At 41.0% G+C, this 22,877-nt stretch overlaps 1 protein-coding gene across 1 annotated transcript in view; it reads right to left on the bottom strand.

Annotated features, from left to right (window-relative positions):
- BCAS2 (BCAS2 pre-mRNA processing factor) overlaps positions 1–22,877 on the bottom strand; it is a 78,190-nt gene that overhangs the window by 8,766 nt on the left and 46,547 nt on the right. The window contains exons 4-6 of the mRNA XM_069238732.1: positions 19,059–19,220; positions 13,395–13,445; positions 10,179–10,259 (exon numbers count right to left, since the gene is read on the bottom strand). Coding sequence (XP_069094833.1) covers positions 10,179–10,259; positions 13,395–13,445; positions 19,059–19,220 — 294 coding nt within the window. The remainder of the gene's footprint in view (positions 1–10,178; positions 10,260–13,394; positions 13,446–19,058; positions 19,221–22,877) is intronic.

A 22,877-nucleotide genomic window follows, 5' to 3' on the forward strand; every position in this document is an offset into this window, starting at 1 on the left:
ACAAGATTGTATGACTAACTGTATACAATTGGCCAAAACAAATCAAATTCCTTGGCTCTCATATCTGCAAACATCTTTTCGAAATTTGGACCTGGAGAACATGTTCACTCATCCAGAGTCCCTACCTACAAATGCAAAGGAACTGGTGAAAAAATAGCATACGAGTACATTTTGGATCTTAGACTTCATCGGGCTCTGAAATTGAAAACTTTAGACCCCTATGTCCAGATTTCAACAATGGTTACTATGGATCCTTATCTAACTTGGTTCTCGAGCCATTATCATACCTACTCCTATCATTATTTAGATTAATTTTGATACATTTCAAAGTGGCCTTTCCTAAGCAATGCACTTGGCAAAAAGTGCTTCCAAATTGCCCCTGTGATGCCAGTTCTAAGAAGAGCGCATGCCACTTTCTTCTATTTTGCACACTATATACTGTCCCTAGAAATGCTTTTATACTGCCCCTTTTACGTAAATTAAAAATCATACACCACAAAAATGCACTGATTTACGTCCAAAAACTGCCAACAATTCAAATTTGTCTTTCTGTATTACATTTTATTAGGTCTACTATTGCTATCAGGAAACTATATAAATTGGTTGATAAAGTTGTATAATAGTTTAATTTGGTAATGGATAAGATTTTAAACTGAATTTGTGATCCTTAACATATGTAACCCTTTGTCCTATTTTTATCCTTTTGCATATCTATAACGGTTTTAAAAATGTTGCTAGTTCTCTATTATTATTATGAATGAATACAAATTTGCTGATATAAGTAAACCTAATTAGTGTGGACTTGGGACATGTCTATAAAAAATTCTTGCTATTAATGATCCATATACTCTGCAATGTATTTTAATTATTCTTAATTCTGCATAAAATGGATTTGTGCTTTTATGGCAAATTGCCGAATTTTGGTCTGGCTGACTGACTACTACTAAATTAAAGAGAACAGAAAGAAAACAACCTTTGAGAACACAAACACAATAAAGAGGTTTCTAAAATTTTTTTTTTTCATGGAGTACAATAATGACCATGAGAATGTAAGATGAGAATATAAGATCAATACTTGAAAGGAATGGGTGCATCCTCCAACATAATGAGTATCTGAAATTAAAAGTGGGATCCCACCCCAGGATTACATATTGCAAAATGAGGTCTCTGAGTGATATACTTGCATGGAGCTTTCATCAACTCTCATAAGAAAGGCAACTGGTTGACAAAAATAATAACGGAAGTGTGGAAAATGCAAAGCATGCTCCTAAGGTGTTAACACAAAGGAATTTAAGACATCTGTAAGAACAGCATGAACCAACCTTGAAGTAATTCTGTATAACTTTGAATATGTTTTATGTGTGCCACACTGCACATAAGAGGAAATATGTTGGGAGGACGACCAATATGGTTAAAATGAGGATTTTCAAAACTGGAGAGCTATCAGGACAGAACATAACCCATGGAATGTACAAACTGGAGATCTTACAGGCCTTTAATACAATGGGATAAAACACATCAAACCACATTCATGAGGTGGCAATCAGGAACTGGAATTAAGGAGATGTGAATCTAAGATGGTTCTCTTACTTGATATAGAAAAACAGCAGAACTTAAGTTGGATGCAGAAATTCATGTCCACTTATAAGGTCAAATTTCAAGTTATCGCTAATGAATTCTGATGTAGACTAAATCATGCTAGTAATGAATTTTGATCTAGACTAAATCATGTTATTTTATGGTAATATTTATGAAGCACTTGCACGTTCCTGGGTCTGTGGATGTTGTTCCTATGTGTTTCAAAGATATATATATATATATATATATAAGATATTTATAGTTATGGGAATATTATATGTATTAACTGTAAGGCTGACAACCAAAACAAAGATTTGACTGGTGTGAGCGCTGAAAATTAACATTAATAATCATCTTTTATGTAATCATACTTATGTACTGATATGTGAAATATTTAAAAATTAAACTAATGTTGACACAAAATGTGCCTTTACTATTGCCCACCACCGAGTGCAAGGCCTGCACATGCGTTTATAAATAAATGTACTAATGTTGAAATGAGAAACCGGTCTCTTTAGGACCATTTTCTCTGCTAAATTATATGCTGAAATAATATGACTATTTCTTGTTTTCTGCTCGGCCTCAAGCAGACAAGGCCACTGTGAGAAGTTATCTAATCTCTGGTATTCTAGCGGTTACATTTTTATGTTTTAACGACCGTTGTATAACAGACTCCATTCACTGATTTGCATATTTGTCTGAAGCGTTTTCTTACTCATGTTTTTCTCTCGAGGATAAGATGTCAATGCTGAGTTTTCTGTAACACCTGTCTAACAGCATATTTGGAATATGCCGAACAAAAGGGTCTACAGATCGCAGTCAGAAGAAGACAGGGAAGATACGTTTAGTATAGTTTAGAGTTATGTAAAAGGAGGAAGATCCAATCGACACGTTGCAAATTCACAAGTGTAACTTTCTAATGTACTACCGATATCTAATGTTTTTGTAATTGGATGTTCTTTCTTCGCCTGATGTTTCTGACCAATAGCAAATGTGTGTGAAAATTAATTTTTTGAAACAGGGGATTCATTGCTTTTAAATTCTCAGAGATTACACTGCTCTTTCTTGATGTGACCATTCACTTTGACACTTCATGCTTTGCCAGATAGTCTACTGACATTCTGGTACTTTATTATTTTCTGACTTTACTCTGCCTGTTCATTGCTGAACTAATGATCTGATGGTTTAGTGATCCTATAGTCCAAATTCTAAACCGTCCAATTACCCTGCTCCTGTCCTGATGCTGACGCTGCTGTCCCCCTGATGAAGTTGAAGCTGTACTGCTGATATTCCTTTGGGACAGGCAAGTGTATGATCTGTGTATTGTTGTTTATCTTTAATTTTCAGGTACCAACTAGTACTCTTGACACTGCTGCTATTTTGATAGCGCCATAGCTGGATGTTTTCTAAATTAATGTTACTAAAACTTTTGAATGAAGCTCAACACGCCAATGCTAATCTCAGTTTACAAGTTATGGAGGCGTTTTCTCTATACCTATGGCTTGATGTTATTTTATTGCTGAACCAATGTATGTCATCTTTCTTGCTCAGATATTGCTGTTATCAATTCGTGTTTTCGCTACTTAAATTGTTGTTCTTATTGCTTTAAGTTAAGATTTTTTAGGCAATTTGGTCAGCCTGTGATGTTGCTTTACTTGTACCATTTGGTGTTGAGACTAATCTTCGTGACCTTAGCATTGTTAATATAGGGAAATAGACATTTTAACTGGTACTAGCGTGTGGTTATTTGTGACCAAATGGGCCATAGTGCGTTCTTTACTAACTCTTTGCTGATTGTTATTGTTTAATAATACTGTTGTGTTATATGACACCTAATAATAATAATTTAAACAAGTCAAAAGGTCCATCGACCTTATAGTTGCGTTTGCTTACTATTGTTATGACAAAATAGATAAGCCAAGGGCACGCTAACACTGGTAACTATCTCTCAACAGGACAGAGTTACATATGAAACAACATTACACTTTGTATCCTCACTAAATTATGCCTGACCTATATATACAAACTATCTGACGATTTGAGATTTGTCTTAGGTGTACATAGATGGTCTGAGCATCTCTGCTGTGTTATTTATTTTTGAATCACCATTTGAGATTGAAACTGTTCCTAAAAGTGTATGGATGTTCTTGCTGTGTCATCCATTTTTTCCATACAGATAAAAGATGAAAAAGTAGAACACCAGAGTAATTTCCAGCATTCCCAGAGAAATTGAGGACAGTGGCAAATATCTATCTAATTGAGTGATTATTTTAAGATTTAACTGCACATGTTTTTATCTTCACATTTTAGCACTGGTCACTTTATAAAATCTAATAATCTGATTAAGATGAATTGTCCAGAATCGAGTATATGTATGCCCACTGTACAATATAGTTGAAGTGTGGGACTGCTATTTTTAAAAGTCTGATACATAGAATTAATTAACCAATTGCTTATTTAAGCCACAAAATGTATATAATGGACAATATTAAGAGTGGGCAAGGTTCTCATCATGTGCACGAATGCACATTTTAAAATAATATATTTTTAGTGAGAGAACTTAATTTCCTTTAGAAGCAATATATCATATCATCTTGTTTTTTTCCCTTCTAAATATGGATGGATATATGAGCAGGTATGTAATGGACATCCTCAATTCTGAGTATTGTAAAACAATAATGATTATGCAAGTAAAAAGCATTTTTACCACTATTTTGATGAGAAAGTTATTTTCATGACTTTGTATTGAATGATAAAACAAAATGGTTTTTGGACAGCCGAAAACGTTGAGAGGGCTGACGTGTTATTCTTCATGTGACCATGGAGGAAGGACTGTGTATAAATAAGTTCCACTAATATTTGGCGGTGTTGGCCCAGTCAAAGGCATTCGCCAAAACCCGCACTAAGGTATCAAAATAAAATAAAATAGGTATTGATGCCACAGAAGAGTCCTCAGTGATTTTTCTTTTTTTAAAGAATGGTTCGAAGGGACACACTGGGTGCCACTGCACTCCGGGAGGAGGTTGAATGAATGCAGAGAACACACACACACAAACACACACCACAGAAATTGAGCAGTTATACTTCTAGTTATACTTATGTTAGAAAACGATAACTCAAAGCCTAAAGTTTCTTTCCAGCATGAGTTATATTTTATTTAGAGAACTCTAACAAATTGCTGAATTTATATGGTTTTGTGTGGGTAAAACGCAAACCTAAATATAATGTCCTCGTAACATTTGGGTTTTTCTAAGGGAAGTTTTTTTTTATTTTTTAGATGAAGTAATATATGAGTACCTAGAGAACCAAGAAAGTATTCTAGGTCTACAAGTTAATGCAATTCCTTGGTCCTCCCATCAACGGTGATCACATTATCTTAGAGTCTAAGAGTCCATACCTGATGTCCCAGAGCTGAAGTTGCGGACAAAGGTCCAGGAATTTGGTTAATGTGAAATTGGTTTCTGAAGAAAATTCTGCAGTAATAATTAGATTATAGCCCTCGTACCTGTATTGGATTGACTTTGGTAATTCATTCAAGGGTGCAAGCATCTTAGTCATGGGTCTCAGTCCCAGTCCCAGTCCCAGTCCCAGCCAAAAACAAAGCAAGCCATTTCCATTTCATCTAATCTTTTTTCAATTGTATTAAGAAGCATGAAAAGTGGAACTACATTTATGCATCAGCTTAATTTATAGTGAGCTTATGGCCGATATCACATTACTCATCGTATTCAAGAGTTGTGGCGCCATTATAATCAATGCTAGTCTCCAAAAAAAAAGCAGCTGCTTGGATGTACATCTACAGTCATGTGGGAAATGTTAACTTTGAGGTATACTAGGTGAGACAACTTTTGGTTGTGGTCACTTATGAGAAAAGAGTGTCCAAACTAATAGGGACTCTGCTATGAATGTTTTTTAACAGCATAACAATTTTCTGTGAGTGGTATTAGAAAACATAAAAGATATGAATATTCAATGCACAATGTGCCAATTTCGGTATATTTTTGGGTAGTCAATCAGTACTGCTCAGTTATTAAAATAATGTCTCCACGTAGGCAGAATAGTAGAACAGTGCTCTAAGAGAAACATGTACTCATTAGCAAACAAATGTAAAACACAGGCCATTATTCACATTTAATGTGTCAGTCATTGTAGACTTAGGCCCAGTACTTATCTTTAGTGTTTATCTATCATTGGGCTCCGGCTATTGAGCCGTTCTATTAGCACACAAGACGTGACCGCTTCCAGTACTGCTCACAATGTGCCGACTGTCAGGTGAGGAGGCAGGGTGGCATGAAAAGTTGGTGATTTACTGTCTATCACTTAATGAAGAGTAACTGGACCGTAGAGGGGGCAGAGGTTGAACTTCCACACCATAGATGTCATATGGTGGGCCCAGACCTGGCAGGCTTCATGAGGTCAGTTGACAGTGACCATCTTGTCTTTGGCCAGGCTCTTCTTCTCTGATCTTTGTAAAAGCAATTTACACTTATTAATGTGGTGTTTGTATTCCAATATTTACACTGCCTACAAAGGCTTCAAATTAGGACAGGTAAAGAAACTAAGAAAAAGAGAAATAATTTGACCAGATCACAAGTTACAATTCTGCTGGAGTCTGAAAATAGAACTCGGATGTCCCGGCTAAAAAGCCCGAGCAACAAAACTATGTTCTATTATGCACAAGGTGAAAAGCACAGTTTAAATAAAACTTCTTTGGTCTCTGCAATCGAGTACTGAGCACAAGCAAAATTATACTACTTGTAAATAAAATAGATAAACAAAAGGTGGAGAACTTTGTTTTTCTAGGACCACTTATGAAGAGTGTTATCCAACAATGTAGTGTCTATGGATTTGATTACTCTTTCTCTCAAACCTCTGCAATCCTTTTAATGTTGCGGTGAAAATTAAAGGAACAAAATAGTTATTTACCAGTAGGGGTAGTTTTGCAACTTGAAGAATTTTCTGTCATCACATGATGTGCATTATTCTGCTATCTAGAGTTTGGGTCTGCAATTTCTTGTATATAGTAGTAGTCCTCTTTTTTTGTTGGGCGTTGGTCTCCACCATTTGGTGCTTGTTTTGTCCTCCTGTGACGTCAGACGCCCTCCCCTGCCTGGAATCCTCAGTTTTGGTCGGCATTGTTAGATTCTTTTTTTCCCACCCTAAGCTTCCTGTTAGTGTTATGTATTAATGTCCTCAATTTACTTGTGTTACCTCATTACCTGGGTAGACGGCTGTGAATTTAAGCTGCAAAACTTCTCCTACTGGTATGTAATCATTTTGTTTTGCAGCGTGAATCTTTCCTGGATTTCCATGTGGTGCATTGATTTTGTAGCGGTTTTCTTCAAGCTGCAACACAAGAAGCTCTCGATACCAGGCGGGTTAGTTTCTGGCAGTAGGAAAATTATTAATAAAGATGGTTTCGTGCATAACACTAAAACCACATGTGAGGCTCCACATGAGACCAATCCAAGAATGGATAAGGAGTCAATGGTCACAAGTAACAGGAAGCTGGGAGGACCTAGTGGTTGTCACGCAAAAAATACAAGAGGAGATGCATTGGTGGAATAAGACAAATGTAACAGCAAGACGATCACTTATGGTTACAGCTCCAACAGTGACCATTACCACAGACATCTCACATACCAGATTGGGAGCACGCATGGGGAACCTCAATGTGAGAGGAATATGGGATCCTCAGGAAGCAGTAGGGTATATAAACCTGCTGAAGTTATAAACTGTGTTCCTATCCCTAAAAGCCTTTCAACAGACTTTGGGGAGCAAGTCTATACAAATACAGACACTACAACAATGTTTTTTCTCAACAAGGGGGAGGGGGGTAGGATAACCAAAGTCTGTTCCCCTATCAAAGATGGCACAACAGATATGGAGATGGGCCATTCACAGGCAAATAATAACAGTGATACATCTACCAGGAGTAGACAATGTATCAGACAATATTGGTGAAAGTGTTCCAGAATGGGGAACAAATAGACCTATTTGCAACACCACAGAATGCAAAATGCCAATTATTTGCATCCGGACACCATATCCTTCAGCTGCTTTTTTAACCAGTTTGTTATACATGGTCACATCATACGGAGGTGAAGGCCTCCAAGGATAGGTGTTGATGGCTTACATGGGGGAATATGCCTTGAGATCCTGCCATTGGTCTTCGATGCCTTCCGATTTCTCAACATTGTGATACACACTCTGTCCCTCCGTCTTCTCTAATTTGTAGAAGAGCTCTTGTTCCTCTTCTTCCTGGGGTGAAGGGTGGTTCTAGTTCCCCTATATCCTTGCCTTCTCTAGTCTCTACTGTCAAAGCTTTCAATGGAATTCTGACTGTCTGTAAAAAAAGGCATTAAATTCTTTCTTCTTTTGCAATATGGTCACCATTCTGGATTTAAGCCTTTTCTTGCACTCTGTTTTGAATATACATTCCTCGCCGTCGAGGGTAGGTGGTGTTCTCTTTTTCAACATCGAAGATTGAGCTGCTGTTGTACTAGCTGCCAGTTTCTTTTCTTTTTCTCAGCTTCAATCTTGCTATGACATCACATTTTTTCCTACACCTTTGGATGGGATTCAAGGGGTTCTTTGTGCTTTGGTTTGCCTTCAGTCATCAAGACTGACTTTAGTTTTCTGTAGTCCGTTTTCCACTCGACCATCACCATCGGTCTTGGTGTTACCCGTCTGTGTTTTTCTTTCGGTCATCGAAGTCCAATGTTTTGGTGCCATTATCTCCCTCCTCTCTCGAAGGGCCCCAAATGCCTCTGAGCAAGGTACTGTCCCTTTGGCCATGCATAGTGTGGACTACATGCCTTTGTTGTCTAGGGTCTTCAGCCTGTTCGCCTCAAACTCTGCACAGGCCACACAGAATCCTGAGTCATGGTCAATATTTAAGCACAGATTGCAGACCTGCTGGCTGTCACTCTGCACAAACTTGTGGCAGCTCTGTGGCCAGGAACGGAGTGTTCTCCATTTCACGATGAGCAGGGTTCATCCTGTTCACGCATTCTCTATCTTTAGATGACAAAAAGTTCCACCTACTTTGGTCTTGCTTGAAGTTCGCACATATCACTTCCTTTGATTGTTCAGAGTTTTTCTCCCCTTCCCTGCAACAAGAAAACTCCTGTACTTCTTTTAAACATTCATGAAGTTTGGACGTCTACTCAAAGCTTCCAGAACAATGGCAGAAAAAAAGAATCTGAAGATGGCAACCAAGAGTGAGGCTTCAGGGAAGGACGGAGCAAGCACCAAATGGTGGAGACCGTTAACGCCCAACAAAAAAAAACAACAAAAAAAAAGAGAGAAGGACTATTATATACAAGAAATAATGGACTTAACCACTAGGTGGCATAATAAGGCACAGCACGTGAATGCAGAAAAGATTAACGGTGCAAAAATATCCTTTTGGAAGAGGATTTTTTCATGATACAGAAAGGATGTGATGGAGTATCTATTCCCATCCGTTCAACGCACATTTCACCTCAGTCTTTACATTAATGCACAATAGTGTTCAGGCTCCCGTACCAATTGACAATATCAGAAAGTAAGAATCAGTGACTAATTTGATCTGAAGAAATAAAATCCTCGAAAAGTAGAATGGGATATAAGAAATGGAGTCCCAGTTTCATTTATTGCATGCCCCCAGCTCACTTAACAAACAGAATTAGATGTACATCCCTGGGCCAATGAAAGGGGTAAGTCTCACTGATTACTAGCTATTTAGTCTCCTAATTGTCTACATCCTTTTGTAATTTCAATGTTGATTAAAAGCCATTCAGTATTGAATCGTCCAATGAGTGTTTACCTTTGGAATCCAAAGCATGCCCCCAACTGCTGAAATGTTCAATCTGTCAGCAATGAGCAAAACAGAGCCTTAATGGCTAACGAATTCAACATACTTGAAATGGCCAGCTAGCTTGCTTGATATTTAAAGACAAATCTTCCCAAAATAATAATGGATGATTTCAGAGTATATGCTTGGGGCTGGGGAAGTTCAGGCCCCATGATTTGCAGATTCCGCTTATTCTGCTATGCCTTTCGTAGCTCCAAAATTATTTTGTATAATTAGACAATGCGAGACGTGGGTGGAAAGGGTAGGTTAGTGATTTTCATGTATGCCCCAATTAGTTTTACTATGATATCAACTGGGATTGAAATAGATGTCTCTGCTAAAACAGATGAGGTTTGGCAGCCATGGGGAGGTTATCCAAGGAACAAGCTGGATGCTATGTGGAAAGTAGTGCAGTAACACCATTTTGCCATGTTACTCCCTATTCTCTAGGTGATCAATAGGGACACCTTGTGATCTCCTGGTAAAACAGCATCCTATAATTACACAGGGAGACTCTAACACATGGTGCAGTACTGTTGTACCACATTTATTGCAGGTCTTGAATAGAGGCTTCTGTATTTAAAACTGTACTAGTACCTGGTACATCACACAACCTGGTCTGATACTTTTGTGTTCCAAGACATAGGATGAAACCAGCCAAATATAACAAGTGACTAATACAGTGAGATTTAAAAAGACCCGTGTGTCTCGCACAGAAAAAAAAATAAAAAATCACAGAAATCAGTTTATATAATGTACTAACGTGGACTCCATTTCTCGCAGTTTTGCTCCGGCATTTAGCTGTATGTTCTTTCGTTGCCAATTAAGATCCTGAATATTCTTCCTGGAAAAAAAAATTATTTGATTTAAAAAAACTGTACCCAGTAACATAAATGCATATTATACACATCCTGTAGAGAAATACTATAATGTTTGTTAAGTCAGTGCACTATATAACATTCTAACACTTCGCAGACACTACATAGGATTTCTAATGAATGTCTTTAACCCACTAATGTTTTAGGTCCATTTTTATTTTACATATGTTCCAAACATCATAAATGTGCCACTGTAGTGTATGTCTGTTCAGTTTTGCACTATCAAATAGACCTGGCAAGTGTACCCACTTACCAGGCACAAACCTTCCCTTTTAGTACATGTAAGTCACACCTAAGGTAGGCCCTAGGTAGCCCCATGGGAAGGTGCAGTGTATTTAAAAGGTAGGACATGTATTGGTGTGTTTTACATGTCCTGTGAAATACTGCCAAATTGGGTTTTCAATATTGCAAGGACGATCTCTCCCATAAGTTAACACAGAGGCTGATTTTAAATGCCTTTTAATAGCAGTTTCCCATTGGGAACAGATAGAGATTTGGAGTTTGGAGTTCTGAAGTCAGAATCTAAAAGTACATTGTGTGGTAGAGTTGGTTTTTAGATAGTCTGTTTGAAAATGCCAAGTTTAGAAAGTGGGCATTTTCTTGCTTAACCATTCTGTGCCTCTGCCTGCCTGTGGAATCCACGTCTGGGTCAGACTGATAGTCAGGCTATTTGTGAATTCCCTCTAGACAGGGACACAAAGGGAGCTGAATCGTGTCTTGCATATCCTGATATGTCCCCTGGGCTAGAGAGGGGAGGAAGGAGCTGACACCTGCACCTGAAAGGGCTCTGCCAAGCAGAAGAGCTCGATGCTTGAGGAAGACCTGCCACTCTGCCTGTGCTCTGCTGCTACTTCTGCCTTGTGAGGGAAAGGACTGGACTTTGCTTTCTGAAATCCTGCTTGCAACGTTTCTCCAAGGGCTTGGACTGGGCTTGACCCCTGTTCTGAAGTCTCAGGGACATCAGAGACTTCATCTACCAGTGCCAGGGCTCTTCTGCTAAGAGTCCTGACTTACTAAGTGGTGCCAAATCTAGTCCCGGGGCCCTTAGAAGTGGAAGCCGGTAACCTGTGGGGGGAAATCCTTACACCACTATGTGAGCGTCAGAAAACTCCATGCAGCGCCTACACCGTGGCTGACATATGAACGCATCCCCAACTCAGAGCGGACATATTGCTTCCATGTGTCTGGATTGCCAACGCATCGACCCTGGGTGTCAAAATCTTCAACATTACTGCACAGACCTGAGGCTGCTTGTCCAGAAATCGACGCATCCCTTCCCTGCGATGAAAGAGTCAACACATCGCTTACCCAGCGGAGAAAAAAAAAAAAAAAACGATGAATGGCATCACTTGCGAGTGCTTTATTTTTGATGCATACGAGGTACTTTGTGCTAAAACAAAATATCCATTGATTTCTATGGATCACTTTAAACATGTATATCTCCGTGTGTGCATATTGGATTTTTGTCTTGTTTAATTTAGTTAAATATTGCCTATTTTTCTACACTGGTAAGGAGTCATTTTGTGGTGTTTTCACTGTGTGTGTTGGTATAAGTACTTTACACATTGACTCTGAGATAAGCCTGACTGCTTGTGTCAAGCCACCAAGGGGGTGAGCAGGGGTGTGTATCTCCCTACACTGACTAGAGTGAGGGTCCCTACTTAGAGTGCAAACCAACTGCCAACCAGAGTCCATATTTCTAACAGTTACTTATACAGAACAAGTTTTCATGTATATCGCATTACATAATGTTCTTACTCATGCTCAAAGAAAATTAAGGCTTTTTACCCAAATCAACATTATTTTTTGCACACCCATTTAGCTGAGGTCCAATCTGAGATTGCAGGGTGGGCAAAAGAACAATGGGTTGGGATGCTACCTCGAGCAACTGCCAGTGGTTAGACAAATTGCAAGCATTCCTCCCATTAACTTTTGAATGTTTGATGCACCATTTTAAGTGGCAAGGGTATTCCCAGACGTGGGCCCCACGCTCACTGTGCCACTGGAACCAAGCTATACCTGTCTAATGAGTCCTTATCAGGGAAAAGACAGTCCTAGGTTGCTCGTGTTCTGGTTCGAGCTGGACAGTTCCCATGAACAGCAGGGTCAAGGCTAATTTGCATATGCATGGGTCCAAACTGAGGAGACATAGTGGGCAAAGGAACAATGGGTTGTAATGCTACCCCAGATGATTGCCAGTGGTTAGACAAATTGCAAGCATTCCTCCTACCACCTTTCATGTGTTTAAAATGCTCAGTTGTCAGCTGCCTCTGCCCCAGTATTCAGGCTGCTGCTGGTATAGCGTTTCAAAGTCTGCCCTGGCCCAGACCAGACTAGGACCCACATGAGTTTTGTGACCAGACTTGGGTGGTCAGAGAGACTGATAACACGCAGTTAATGACAGTCAAAAACATCTGGAGAAATCTATGTCCTGGAGACTGTTGGGTGGTTGGGGGTCTGAACGAAGAGTAGAGCACAACAATTAAGTACTGTAGAGCTTCATCAACAACTGCAAGCCCAGAAAAGTGAACAGAAGGCGCTGGACTTACATGACGGTGGGACTGGAGCCAATGATTTATGTTTTCCAGTGTCGCTGGCACCCACATAGAGAGTCATGTAAGGGCGAAGGTTAATTTGTTTGTCACTGAAAGCAGGAACTATTACAAAGTAACAACTTAGCGTGGCCTCGGCAGGCAGTCACCATAGGAACTAAACTCCTTGTCTTGGCTCATTATTGCCTGGGGCAGCAGTGAATAGAAACATGAAGCTGGCTGGCTGCTCTGTTTATTTCCATAATCCTCAAAACTACCTACAATGTCTTGTCAAGCATTAGGCGGTAGACTGTGTGTGATATTAGTATTTAGGTGCAGTGTTGGGGACACCAGCATGAAACTGTGTTAAGTCTAACCTATGATGCGTGGTACTTGGCAGGGCTAAAGACAACCATCAACACAAAATTGATTACCAGAGAAGCAGTCACTCGGTGTCACACAGTATAATGTACTAAATTACAGCATTTTAAGTCTACAAAACGCTGCATTCTATATAAAGTTTTAGTTAATATGAACTAGGACACAAAGACTATGAGACAAGTATCATACCTCAGCTTCTGAAGTTCTTTCTGGGAGTTTTCGATCATATGAACCAAGTTACTAATAAATGGGGAAAGAAAAGCAAGCCAATTTAATCATTAAAATGCATATCTACAAATCACTATAAAAGGGTATTTTCACTTAGATACTTACATCAAGATTCAAGAGCAAACTGCATATTAAAATGTGCTTTCCTCGCTTATCTGGAGTTAAATGGGATTATTTGTACACATATAGTACAATCTTCACCACTACCAATTCTACATAAAGTATCCTGTGCATTTTACACCTCTTAAAAAAATACCGAGGTACGTCAATTTCACAGTAGAAAAAAAAAAACTTTAACCATAAAAAATAAAGATTACAAATAAAATGTTAACAGAATATAAATTCAACCAGTGGAGCAAACCTCTGCAAACGGGATCCTTTAGTGGGCAGAGGCACTATGTAGTAAATACACACCTTTAAAGTCTACATGCAAGTGCAGAATCACTACATTTTGGTATTGATCAATATTCCCAATAGTATCTTCCTGCAGGTGCTGAGTTCCTCGTAGCAGAGAAGTGAGCAGAGGACAAAAAGAGCCCCATGTGTAAAAGCAATTTTTCTTGGTCTGTGGGGAAAAGGTTTCCCCCCCTGGAGAAAGTACTTCCCATACATCCACAACAAATGTGGGGGTGATCTGTTCGCCATCCCATCCTGAAAGAACAGTTGATCCAGCGCCAGGGTGCAGTAAATTTCTGACCATCTCCAGGATTGGAAAGGGATGTCTCCACTCATAGAACTATTACATCCTCCAGAAATCTTTGTGTATTCCAAGAAGGCATTAAAAAAAGATCAAACTGATTGTAAATTTGTGTTTATAAACAAACACTAATTTTTCCTTAACCCCTTGGGTGCCTTGGACAAGCTGGTCTCTCCCCCGGCCACGGCGCTTGTGTGCCGAGAAGGAGACCAGCTCGTCCTGCACCCAGCCCAAGGGGTGGGGGGAGGTGGGGGGACTGCTTCCCCTTGGGACTCCCCCCTGCCCCCCCCCGTAAGGGATGGAAGGGGAACCACAAATTTATTGTATTTTTATTAGGCCAATCTGCCCTCAAGGGGGTCAGAAACCACTAGACACCAAGGATTTGTTTTTGTCAGTTTCACATGAGGTGAGCAACCCCTTAGGCAAGGGTTGCTCCCTTGGAGGGGCCCATTTATTGTAGGCCATTTCTGCCCCCCTTGGGGGCAGATCGGCCTATTGTAATTAGGCCGATCTGCCCTCAGGGGCGGCAGAAAACACTAGACACCAGGGATTTTCTTTTTTTTTTTTATATGTGGGAAGTGACCCTTTAGGCAAGGGTCGTTCCCCTGGGGCACAAATTGACTTTAGGCCATTTCAGCCCCCCTTGGAGCAGATCGGCCTATTTTCATTAGGCCAATCTGCCCCCAAAAGTGGGGGGGGGGGGGGGGGGAGAGGGGGGCAGAAACCACTAGACAGCAGGGATTTTTATTTTTTGTGTTAATTTCATGCAACCGGAGCGACCCCTCAGGCAAGGGTCGCTCCCCGCGTGGGGGAGGGGGGGGGAACAAATTTATTTTAGGCCATTTCTGCTCCCCTTGGTTAGACAAATTGCAAACCACTTAGGCACTAGGAGTTGGTGTGTATGTGTGTGTTTTGTTTGGTGGGGCAGCCCCTTGGGCAAGGGTCGCTCCCCATGGGGGCACAGTGTTATTAACCCTTGTCTTTCTCTACATTTCTTTCCTTCCAAATGTAAGACAGTGTGTAAAAAAGACGTCTATGTGAGAAATGCCCTGTAATGCTAGTATGGGCACCCCACAATTCAGAGATGTGCAAATAACCACTGCTTCTCAACACCTTATCTTGTGCCCATTTTGGAAATACAAAGGTTTTCTTGATACCTATTTTTCACTCTTTATATTTCAGCAAATGAATTGCTGTCTACCTGGTATAGAATGAAAACCCACTGCAAGGTGCAGCCCATTTATTGGCTCTGAGTTCCTAGGGTTCTTGATGAACCTACAAGCCCTATATATCCCCGCAACGAGAAGAGCCCAGCAAACGTACCGGTAATATTGCTTTCAAATATCTGCCATCGCAGGAAAAAGTTACAGAGTAAAACGTTGAGAAAAATGGCTGTTTTTTCACCTCAATTTTAATATTTTTTAATATCAGCTGTTATTTTCTGTAGGAAAACCTTGTAGGATCTACACAAATTACCCCTTGCTGAATTTAGAATTTTGTCTTCTTTTCAGAAATGTTTAGCTTTCTGGGATCCAGCATTGGTTTCACACCCATTTCTGTCACTAACTGGAATGAGGCTGAAAGCACAAAAATAGCTGGTGATTTTAGCACTGCAAACCCTTTGTTGATGCCATTTTTAGGGAAACAAAACACAAGCCTTCTTCTGCACCCCTTTTTCCCATTTTTTGGAGAAAAAAAAATATCTTTTTTGCTGTATTTTGGCTAATTTATTGGTCTCCTTCAGGGAAGCCCACAAACACTGGGTACCTCTAGAATCGTTAGAATGTTGGAAAAAAGGATGCAAATTTGACGTGGGTAGTTTATGTGGACAAAACGTTATGAGGGCCTAAGCGTGAACTGCTCCAAATAGGCAAAAAAAGGCCGGACAGCGAAGGGTTAAATGAAAACTCTAGCCTTCGATTTTCTTTGGCTGCTGCAGTGTTCCTAAATGGCACTAAATATAGTTACATGTATTAAAATACTTGGTAAAACGATGCCACTAAGCGGGCCATAGACAACCTTCATGCATTGAAAGACTCACTTCACTATCTACATTAAGCATAAAGCTCCCGATGTAATATTTTTTTCATAGACGTTATCACATTCAGACTGAAACACATTTTTTAAGGGAAAAATAGGACGGTGGTCTTTTCACTGGCTACTAGAACAGTTGTTCAGATTAACAGCACGGGGGCAATAAAAAGGGAAGCAACCCGGAAAGTACCACATTTGCCTTTAATACAATGCCAGTGGATTGCTCTATAGCCTAGTTGTACTTTTGGCTTTCACTAATGAAATGCACCTTTATATTTATTTTGAACATATCTGAAACACTTGGCTCACTAATACCATTGATCCTGCTAAAGCCTGCTACTCATCACCTTTGGATGAGCAGCTTAGTAATTGCAAACACCTAGAGAGGATATGGTGGAAGACCTACACTGAGGAAGATTTGGACAGGCTTTCAAAACATATCATGCAAACATTAAGAGTGCCAAAGTGTAAGGAAATGCCTCCTTGGCATGGTTACCCCCTGACTTTTTGCCTTTGCTGATGTTTTAAATTGAAAGTGTGCGGAGGCCTGCTAACCAGGCCCCAGCACCAGTGTTCTTTCCCTAACCTGTACTTTTGATTCCACAATTGGCAAACCCTGGCATCCAGGTAAGTCCCTTGTAACTGGTACCCCTGGTACCAAGGGCCCTGATGCCAGGGAAGGTCTCTAAGGGCTGCAGCATATCTTATGCCACCCTGGGGACCCCTCACTCAGCACAGACACACTGCTTGCCAGCTTGTGTGTGCTGGTGAGAACAAAACGAGTAAGTCGACTGGCATGGCACCCTGAGGGGAGTGCCATGCCAACCTCACACTGCCTATGCAGTATAGATAAGTCACCCCTCTAGTAGGCCTTACAGCCCTAAGGAAGGGTGCACTATACCATAGGTGAGGGCACCAGTGCATGAGTACTGTGCCCCTACAGTGTCTAAGCCAAACCTTAGACATTGTAAGTGCAGGGTAGCCATAAGAGTATATGGTCTGGGAGTCTGTCAAACACGGACTCCACAGCACCATAATGGCTACACTGAAAACTGGGAAGTTTGGTATCAAACTTCTCAGCACAATAAATGCACACTGATGCCATTGTACATTTTATTGTGAAATACACCCCAGAGGGCACCTTAGAGGTGCCCCCTGAAACCTTAACCGACTATCTGTGTAGGCTGACTGGTTCCAGCAGCCTGCCACAACCGAGACATGTTGCTGGCCCCATGGGGAGAGTGCCTTTGTCACTCTGAGGCCAGTAACAAAGCCTGCACTGGGTGGAGATGCTAACACCTCCCCCAGGCAGGCGCTGTCACACCTGGCGGTGAGCCTCAAAGGCTTACCCCCTTTGTTCCAGCACCACAGGGCACTCCAGCTAGTGGAGTTGCCCGCCCCCTCCGGTCACGGCCCCACTTTTGGCGGCAAGGCCGGAGGAGATAATGAGAATAACAAGGAGGAGTCACTGGCCAGTCAGGACAGCCCCTAAGTGTGGAGAAGTGTGGCTCAATGGTTAGAGCGGCAGACCCTGAAGCAGAGATCTGGCTCAAGACCAGGGTTCAAGTCCCGCTTCGGCAGGTCTTGGGCTCAATTCCCCTTGACCAGATAATTCTCGCCTCAGTGCCTAATCTAATTCATGGGTCCCACTCTGCAACTCTGGGCAATAGCTTGCTTAATCTCCACAACGGCCCCAACAGCGCTTGGATGCCTGGCTTCACCCTGGGGGTGCTCAGGAGTGGGCGCCTCACAGGGAAAAGCCAGGAGGGGTTCCATAGCGGTATGAGTACAGCGCCTTGAGACCCTAACGGGTGAGTAGTGCGCTATACAAGTGCTAATTTACATTTACATTTACAAGGTGTCCTGAGCTGAAGTGACTAACTTTGAGCAATAGGGATAGGAATGTGACCCCCTCCCCTTGGGAGGAGGCACAAAGAGGGTGTACCCACCCTCAGGGCTAGTAGCCATTGGCTACTAACCCCCCAGACCTAAACCCGCCCTTAAATTTAGTATTTAAGGGCTTCCCTGAACCTAAAGAATTAGATTCCTGAAACTACAAGAAGAAGAGGACTGCTGAGCTGAAAAACCCCTGCAGAGGAAGAACAGAAGACACCAACTGCTTTGGCCCCAGTCCTACCGGCCTGTCTCCTGCCTTCCAAAGAAACCTGCTCCAGCGACGCTTTCCAAAGGACCAGCGACCTCTGAATCCTCAGAGGACTGCCCTGCTTCAAGAAAGACAGTGCAACACCGATAAAACATAAGTTATGCTACATGGGAAGTCAAACGCCTTTGACCCCCTGGTATGGTGGACTTCCTCCACTCCTACCCCTCTGCCTGCAGTCCAGGTTGCTAGAAACCTCAGAGCCAAATTTGACAACACCTTTTCTTTCCATCTACAAGCATTCACAGTAGCGGGTACATGTTTTAGATTCAACAAATCCCTTAAAAGTTTTTTTTTTATCTACTTTGAAAACAGTTACAGTGGCACCAATATCATCTAGGTTAGACTATTGCAACACTGTATGCAGGTTCAGCAAAGCGAACCGTTCAATAATTCCAGACTGCCCAACATGTGGCAGCCAGACTGGTTTTGAACCTGCCTCGCCAGTCGTCAGCATCTACCATGAAAGTGTTGCACTGGCTGCCAATCTGCAAAATAAATTTGTTTAAAATCCTCCTTTTCATGTTCAGAGTTTACAGAAACTTGGGACCTAAAAATCGAATTGCGCGATACATTCACTGTTAATTAGCATGTTATACAAATAGGCATAACATAACAAGGCCTACAAAGTGCCTTTTTGTTGCAAGCACATTTACATGAATGATCGCTTAAACATTGTGTAAAACTGAAAGAAATGTGCGTAAGGTGATCGAGTAACACATCAGTGGCTTACTCATTATAAACTTTCCAAGCATTCGGGCCATGCTGCGACATGATCTCCAGGTTCTCAATCCGAACAGCCTGATGCTCCAACTGCGCCATGGAGTTGTTAACACATTCCTGCCATGCAGTTATGTCATTCTTCTGTCCTGCAGAGGGGGCAGGAAGCTCATACCTGTCAAACAGGGATCACAACAGCTTATGCATCCGTAATTGTTAAATAAACACTATATGTATACAACACACACATTTTACATCTCGCATCAGGGCAGACTTGACAGTGCTAAAGAGAATGCTCTCTCTCCTGTAACCCAACCCTCTCATATGCCATATTTCTGTGTGGTGCTCCAATTGTAATTTTACTCTTGGAGACGTCCCACACCAAGGATGTGGCTACTGATCTTTTAGCAATGTAAGGTGAACACATTTCACACCACAAAAAATAACAACCAACATGGCCAAAGAAAAGCACACCTGGGAGAAAGATTGGAACAATTTTGCAGGAGCTATACAACTGGAAATGCACAACTCAAGATGTTCAAAATAATAATATTAAAGGGAGTCTGTGCAAGGCAGAATACCCCATACAGAGAAACGTATTAAGAGAGCTCAGAGGTGTCACAAGCATGGGCACCAACCCTTGCGTATCATGAGATTCAGCTCCAATGTTCCGGAAATGCACTAAAAAGGACATCCATTTTAATCTGCTAACCCACTGCTATCACCACTTCGCATAGGGAAGAAGTACAACAAATCAGTACGTAATATACACTTTCAACTGCATACAAGTTGTATGTCAGGAAATAGAAACGTTACAATTCAGCAATTAAAATACCTATAAACTTTACAGGAAAAATGTTGTGCTGAAACAACTGCAACAAAGCAAGTGTTCAAAAGGGGAAAACAGGAAAGAAAGCGAATTAAGCACTGGCAGTAGGTCTGGGTTTAGTGCGCTAATGCATGCAGCGTTAAGCACATTTGAGTGTGACATGCAGAAGGAAGCCAGCAGGAGAGGACATTTATGGCTACAGTTGTAAAGTAATCCGTGAGGCAGTTTAATGTAAGCACTGGAGTGGAGGTGAAAAGATAAACTCGGATAGCCAACAGTAATAGATAGGAGATAAACACCCCAATGCGCTAAACCCCGATGTGGTTTTCAAAGTCTCAGGCCAATAGCTGAAAGATGCTCTTCAAAGACAACCAATGGGGACAAAGCATAAACCAAAACCCCACTTTATGTACACTGATAAAAATGTCTACGACTACTCTGTGAAGTCCCAGACTTAAAAAATATAACATATGAGGTAATAAAGTTTCTCTCAGGACACACTTTATGGCAAGAAAAACAATAATTTCAAATATTACAAGTTTTTTTATGGCAGGTAATATTAATATTTATGGTACTGCATGTAAGGGAAACAAGGAAGAAGTCAAAGACACGTTTTAAAGAAGAGTTTGCGGTAGGAATTCTTTCTGCCCAACTCTAAACGGCACTGCAAGCATCTAGATAAGTTTCATGAATCACATACAACGATGTTCACTCATTTATTGCCCCGATCACTCGTAGAGCAACTTTTCTTTAACTGGAAAGGTTTAATTTGAGAAGACTTCCCACTTTTCATTACCTGCAGTTCTGAGGAAGAAAGTGATGACAAGGTTTCGCTTATGACTAGTCTGCTAATTAGACTGTCACCTCCAATACATGGATAGCTGGCATCTATTTTTCTTGTTACATACTCCCTGTACCCCCGATTTGATTTGGCTAAAGTGATGGGACCTTTGTTCATTAATGTTTTTCTCTAATGGGACTTCAAAACTGTTAGTCGGTAAGATATGCTGGGATTTACTGTCTAAGGGTGTTAAAACGCAGGGCACCACTACACAAGCTCAGACAACTCAGAAGCAATATATTTGGGTCAAGATCTATATGTACTTTATTGTGTATGTTTGGGGAGGGGTGAACGACATTATCACGCTACCAGCTCATGAGTCCACTGACTTCATTTTTTTTAATTATTATTATTATTATTTTTTTTAACGGCTTGCTGATTAGGAAATAATTTTCTGGATTGACTGACTTGTTGGTGGTCAGTTTGATAGCAGGCCTGTGCAGTTTCTTTTCAGATGCAAGTCCAATCGGAGATGTTCATTCCGTTTGTCAACCACTAACTTTTTCAGGTCTTCTTAAGACAGTCTTGAACTGAGTGGGATCTGAAAGCAAGCACCTAATTTAGAGCACATTTGCATCATGGATCTGAGGTAGAGTCAGTGATTCATCTAGTCGGTATGATTTCCTGGCATGTTCTAGTTCAACTAGTATAACAAGATGACTGACGGAAAGTTGAAGATGATACTACAGGGAGTGCAGAATTATTGGGCAAGTTGTATTTTTGAGGATTAATTTTATTATTGAACAACAACCATGTTCTCAATGAACCCAAAAAACTCATTAATATCAAAACTGAATATTTTTGGAAGTAGTTTTTAGTTTGTTTTTAGTTTTAGCTATGTTAGGGGATATCTGTGTGTGCAGGTGACTATCACTGTGCATAATTATTAGGCAACTTAACAAAAAAAAATATATACCCATTTCAATTATTTATCATTACCAGTGAAACCAATATAACATCTCAACATTCACAAATATACATTTCTGACATTCAAAAACAAAACAAAAACAAATCAGTGACCAATATAGCCACCTTTCTTTGCAAGGACACTCAAAAGCCTGCCATCCATGGATTCTGTCAGTGTTTTGATCTGTTCACCATCAACATTGCGTGCAGCAGCAACCACAGCCTCCCAGACACTGTTCAGAGAGGTGTACTGTTTTCCCTCCTTGTAAATCTCACATTTGATGATGGACCACAGGTTCTCAATGGGGTTCAGATCAGGTGAACAAGGAGGCCATGTCATTAGATTTCCTTCTTTTATACCCTTTCTTGCCAGCCACGCTGTGGAGTACTTGGACGCGTGTGATGGAGCATTGTCCTGCATGAAAATCATGTTTTTCTTGAAGGATGCAGACTTCTTCCTGTACACTGCTTGAAGAAGGTGTCTTCCAGGAACTGGCAGTAGGACAGGGAGTTGAGCTTGACTCCATCCTCAACCCGAAAAGGCCCCACAAGCTCATCTTTGATGATACCAGCCCAAACCAGTACTCCACCTCCACCTTGCTGGCGTCTGAGTCGGACTGGAGCTCTCTGCCCTTTACCAATCCAGCCACGGGCCCATCCATCTGGCCCATCAAGACTCACTCTCATTTCATCAGTCCATAAAACCTTATAAAAATCAGTCTTGAGATATTTCTTGGCCCAGTCTTGACGTTTCAGCTTGTGAGTCTTGTTCAGTGGTGGTCGTCTTTCAGCCTTTCTTACCTTGGCCATGTCTCTGAGTATTGCACACCTTGTGCTTTTGGGCACTCCAGTGATGTTGCAGCTCTGAAATATGGCCAAACTGGTGGCAAGTGGCATCGTGGCAGCTGCACGCTTGACTTTTCTCAGTTCATGGGCAGTTATTTTGCGCCTTGGTTTTTCCACACGCTTCTTGCGACCCTGTTGACTATTTTGAATGAAACGCTTGATTGTTCGATGATCACGCTTCAGAAGCTTTGCAATTTTAAGAGTGCTGCATCGCTCTGCAAGATATCTCACTATTTTTGACTTTTCTGAGCCTGTCAAGTCCTTCTTTTGACCCATTTTGCCAAAGGAAAGGAAGTTGCCTAATAATTATGCACACCTGATATAGGGTGTTGATGTCATTAGACCACACCCCTTCTCATTACAGAGATGCACATCACCTAATATGCTTAATTGGTAGTAGGCTTTCGAGC

The sequence above is a fragment of the Pleurodeles waltl genome, chromosome 6 (assembly GCF_031143425.1).
Source record: "Pleurodeles waltl isolate 20211129_DDA chromosome 6, aPleWal1.hap1.20221129, whole genome shotgun sequence".
Taxonomy (NCBI): domain Eukaryota; kingdom Metazoa; phylum Chordata; class Amphibia; order Caudata; family Salamandridae; genus Pleurodeles; species Pleurodeles waltl.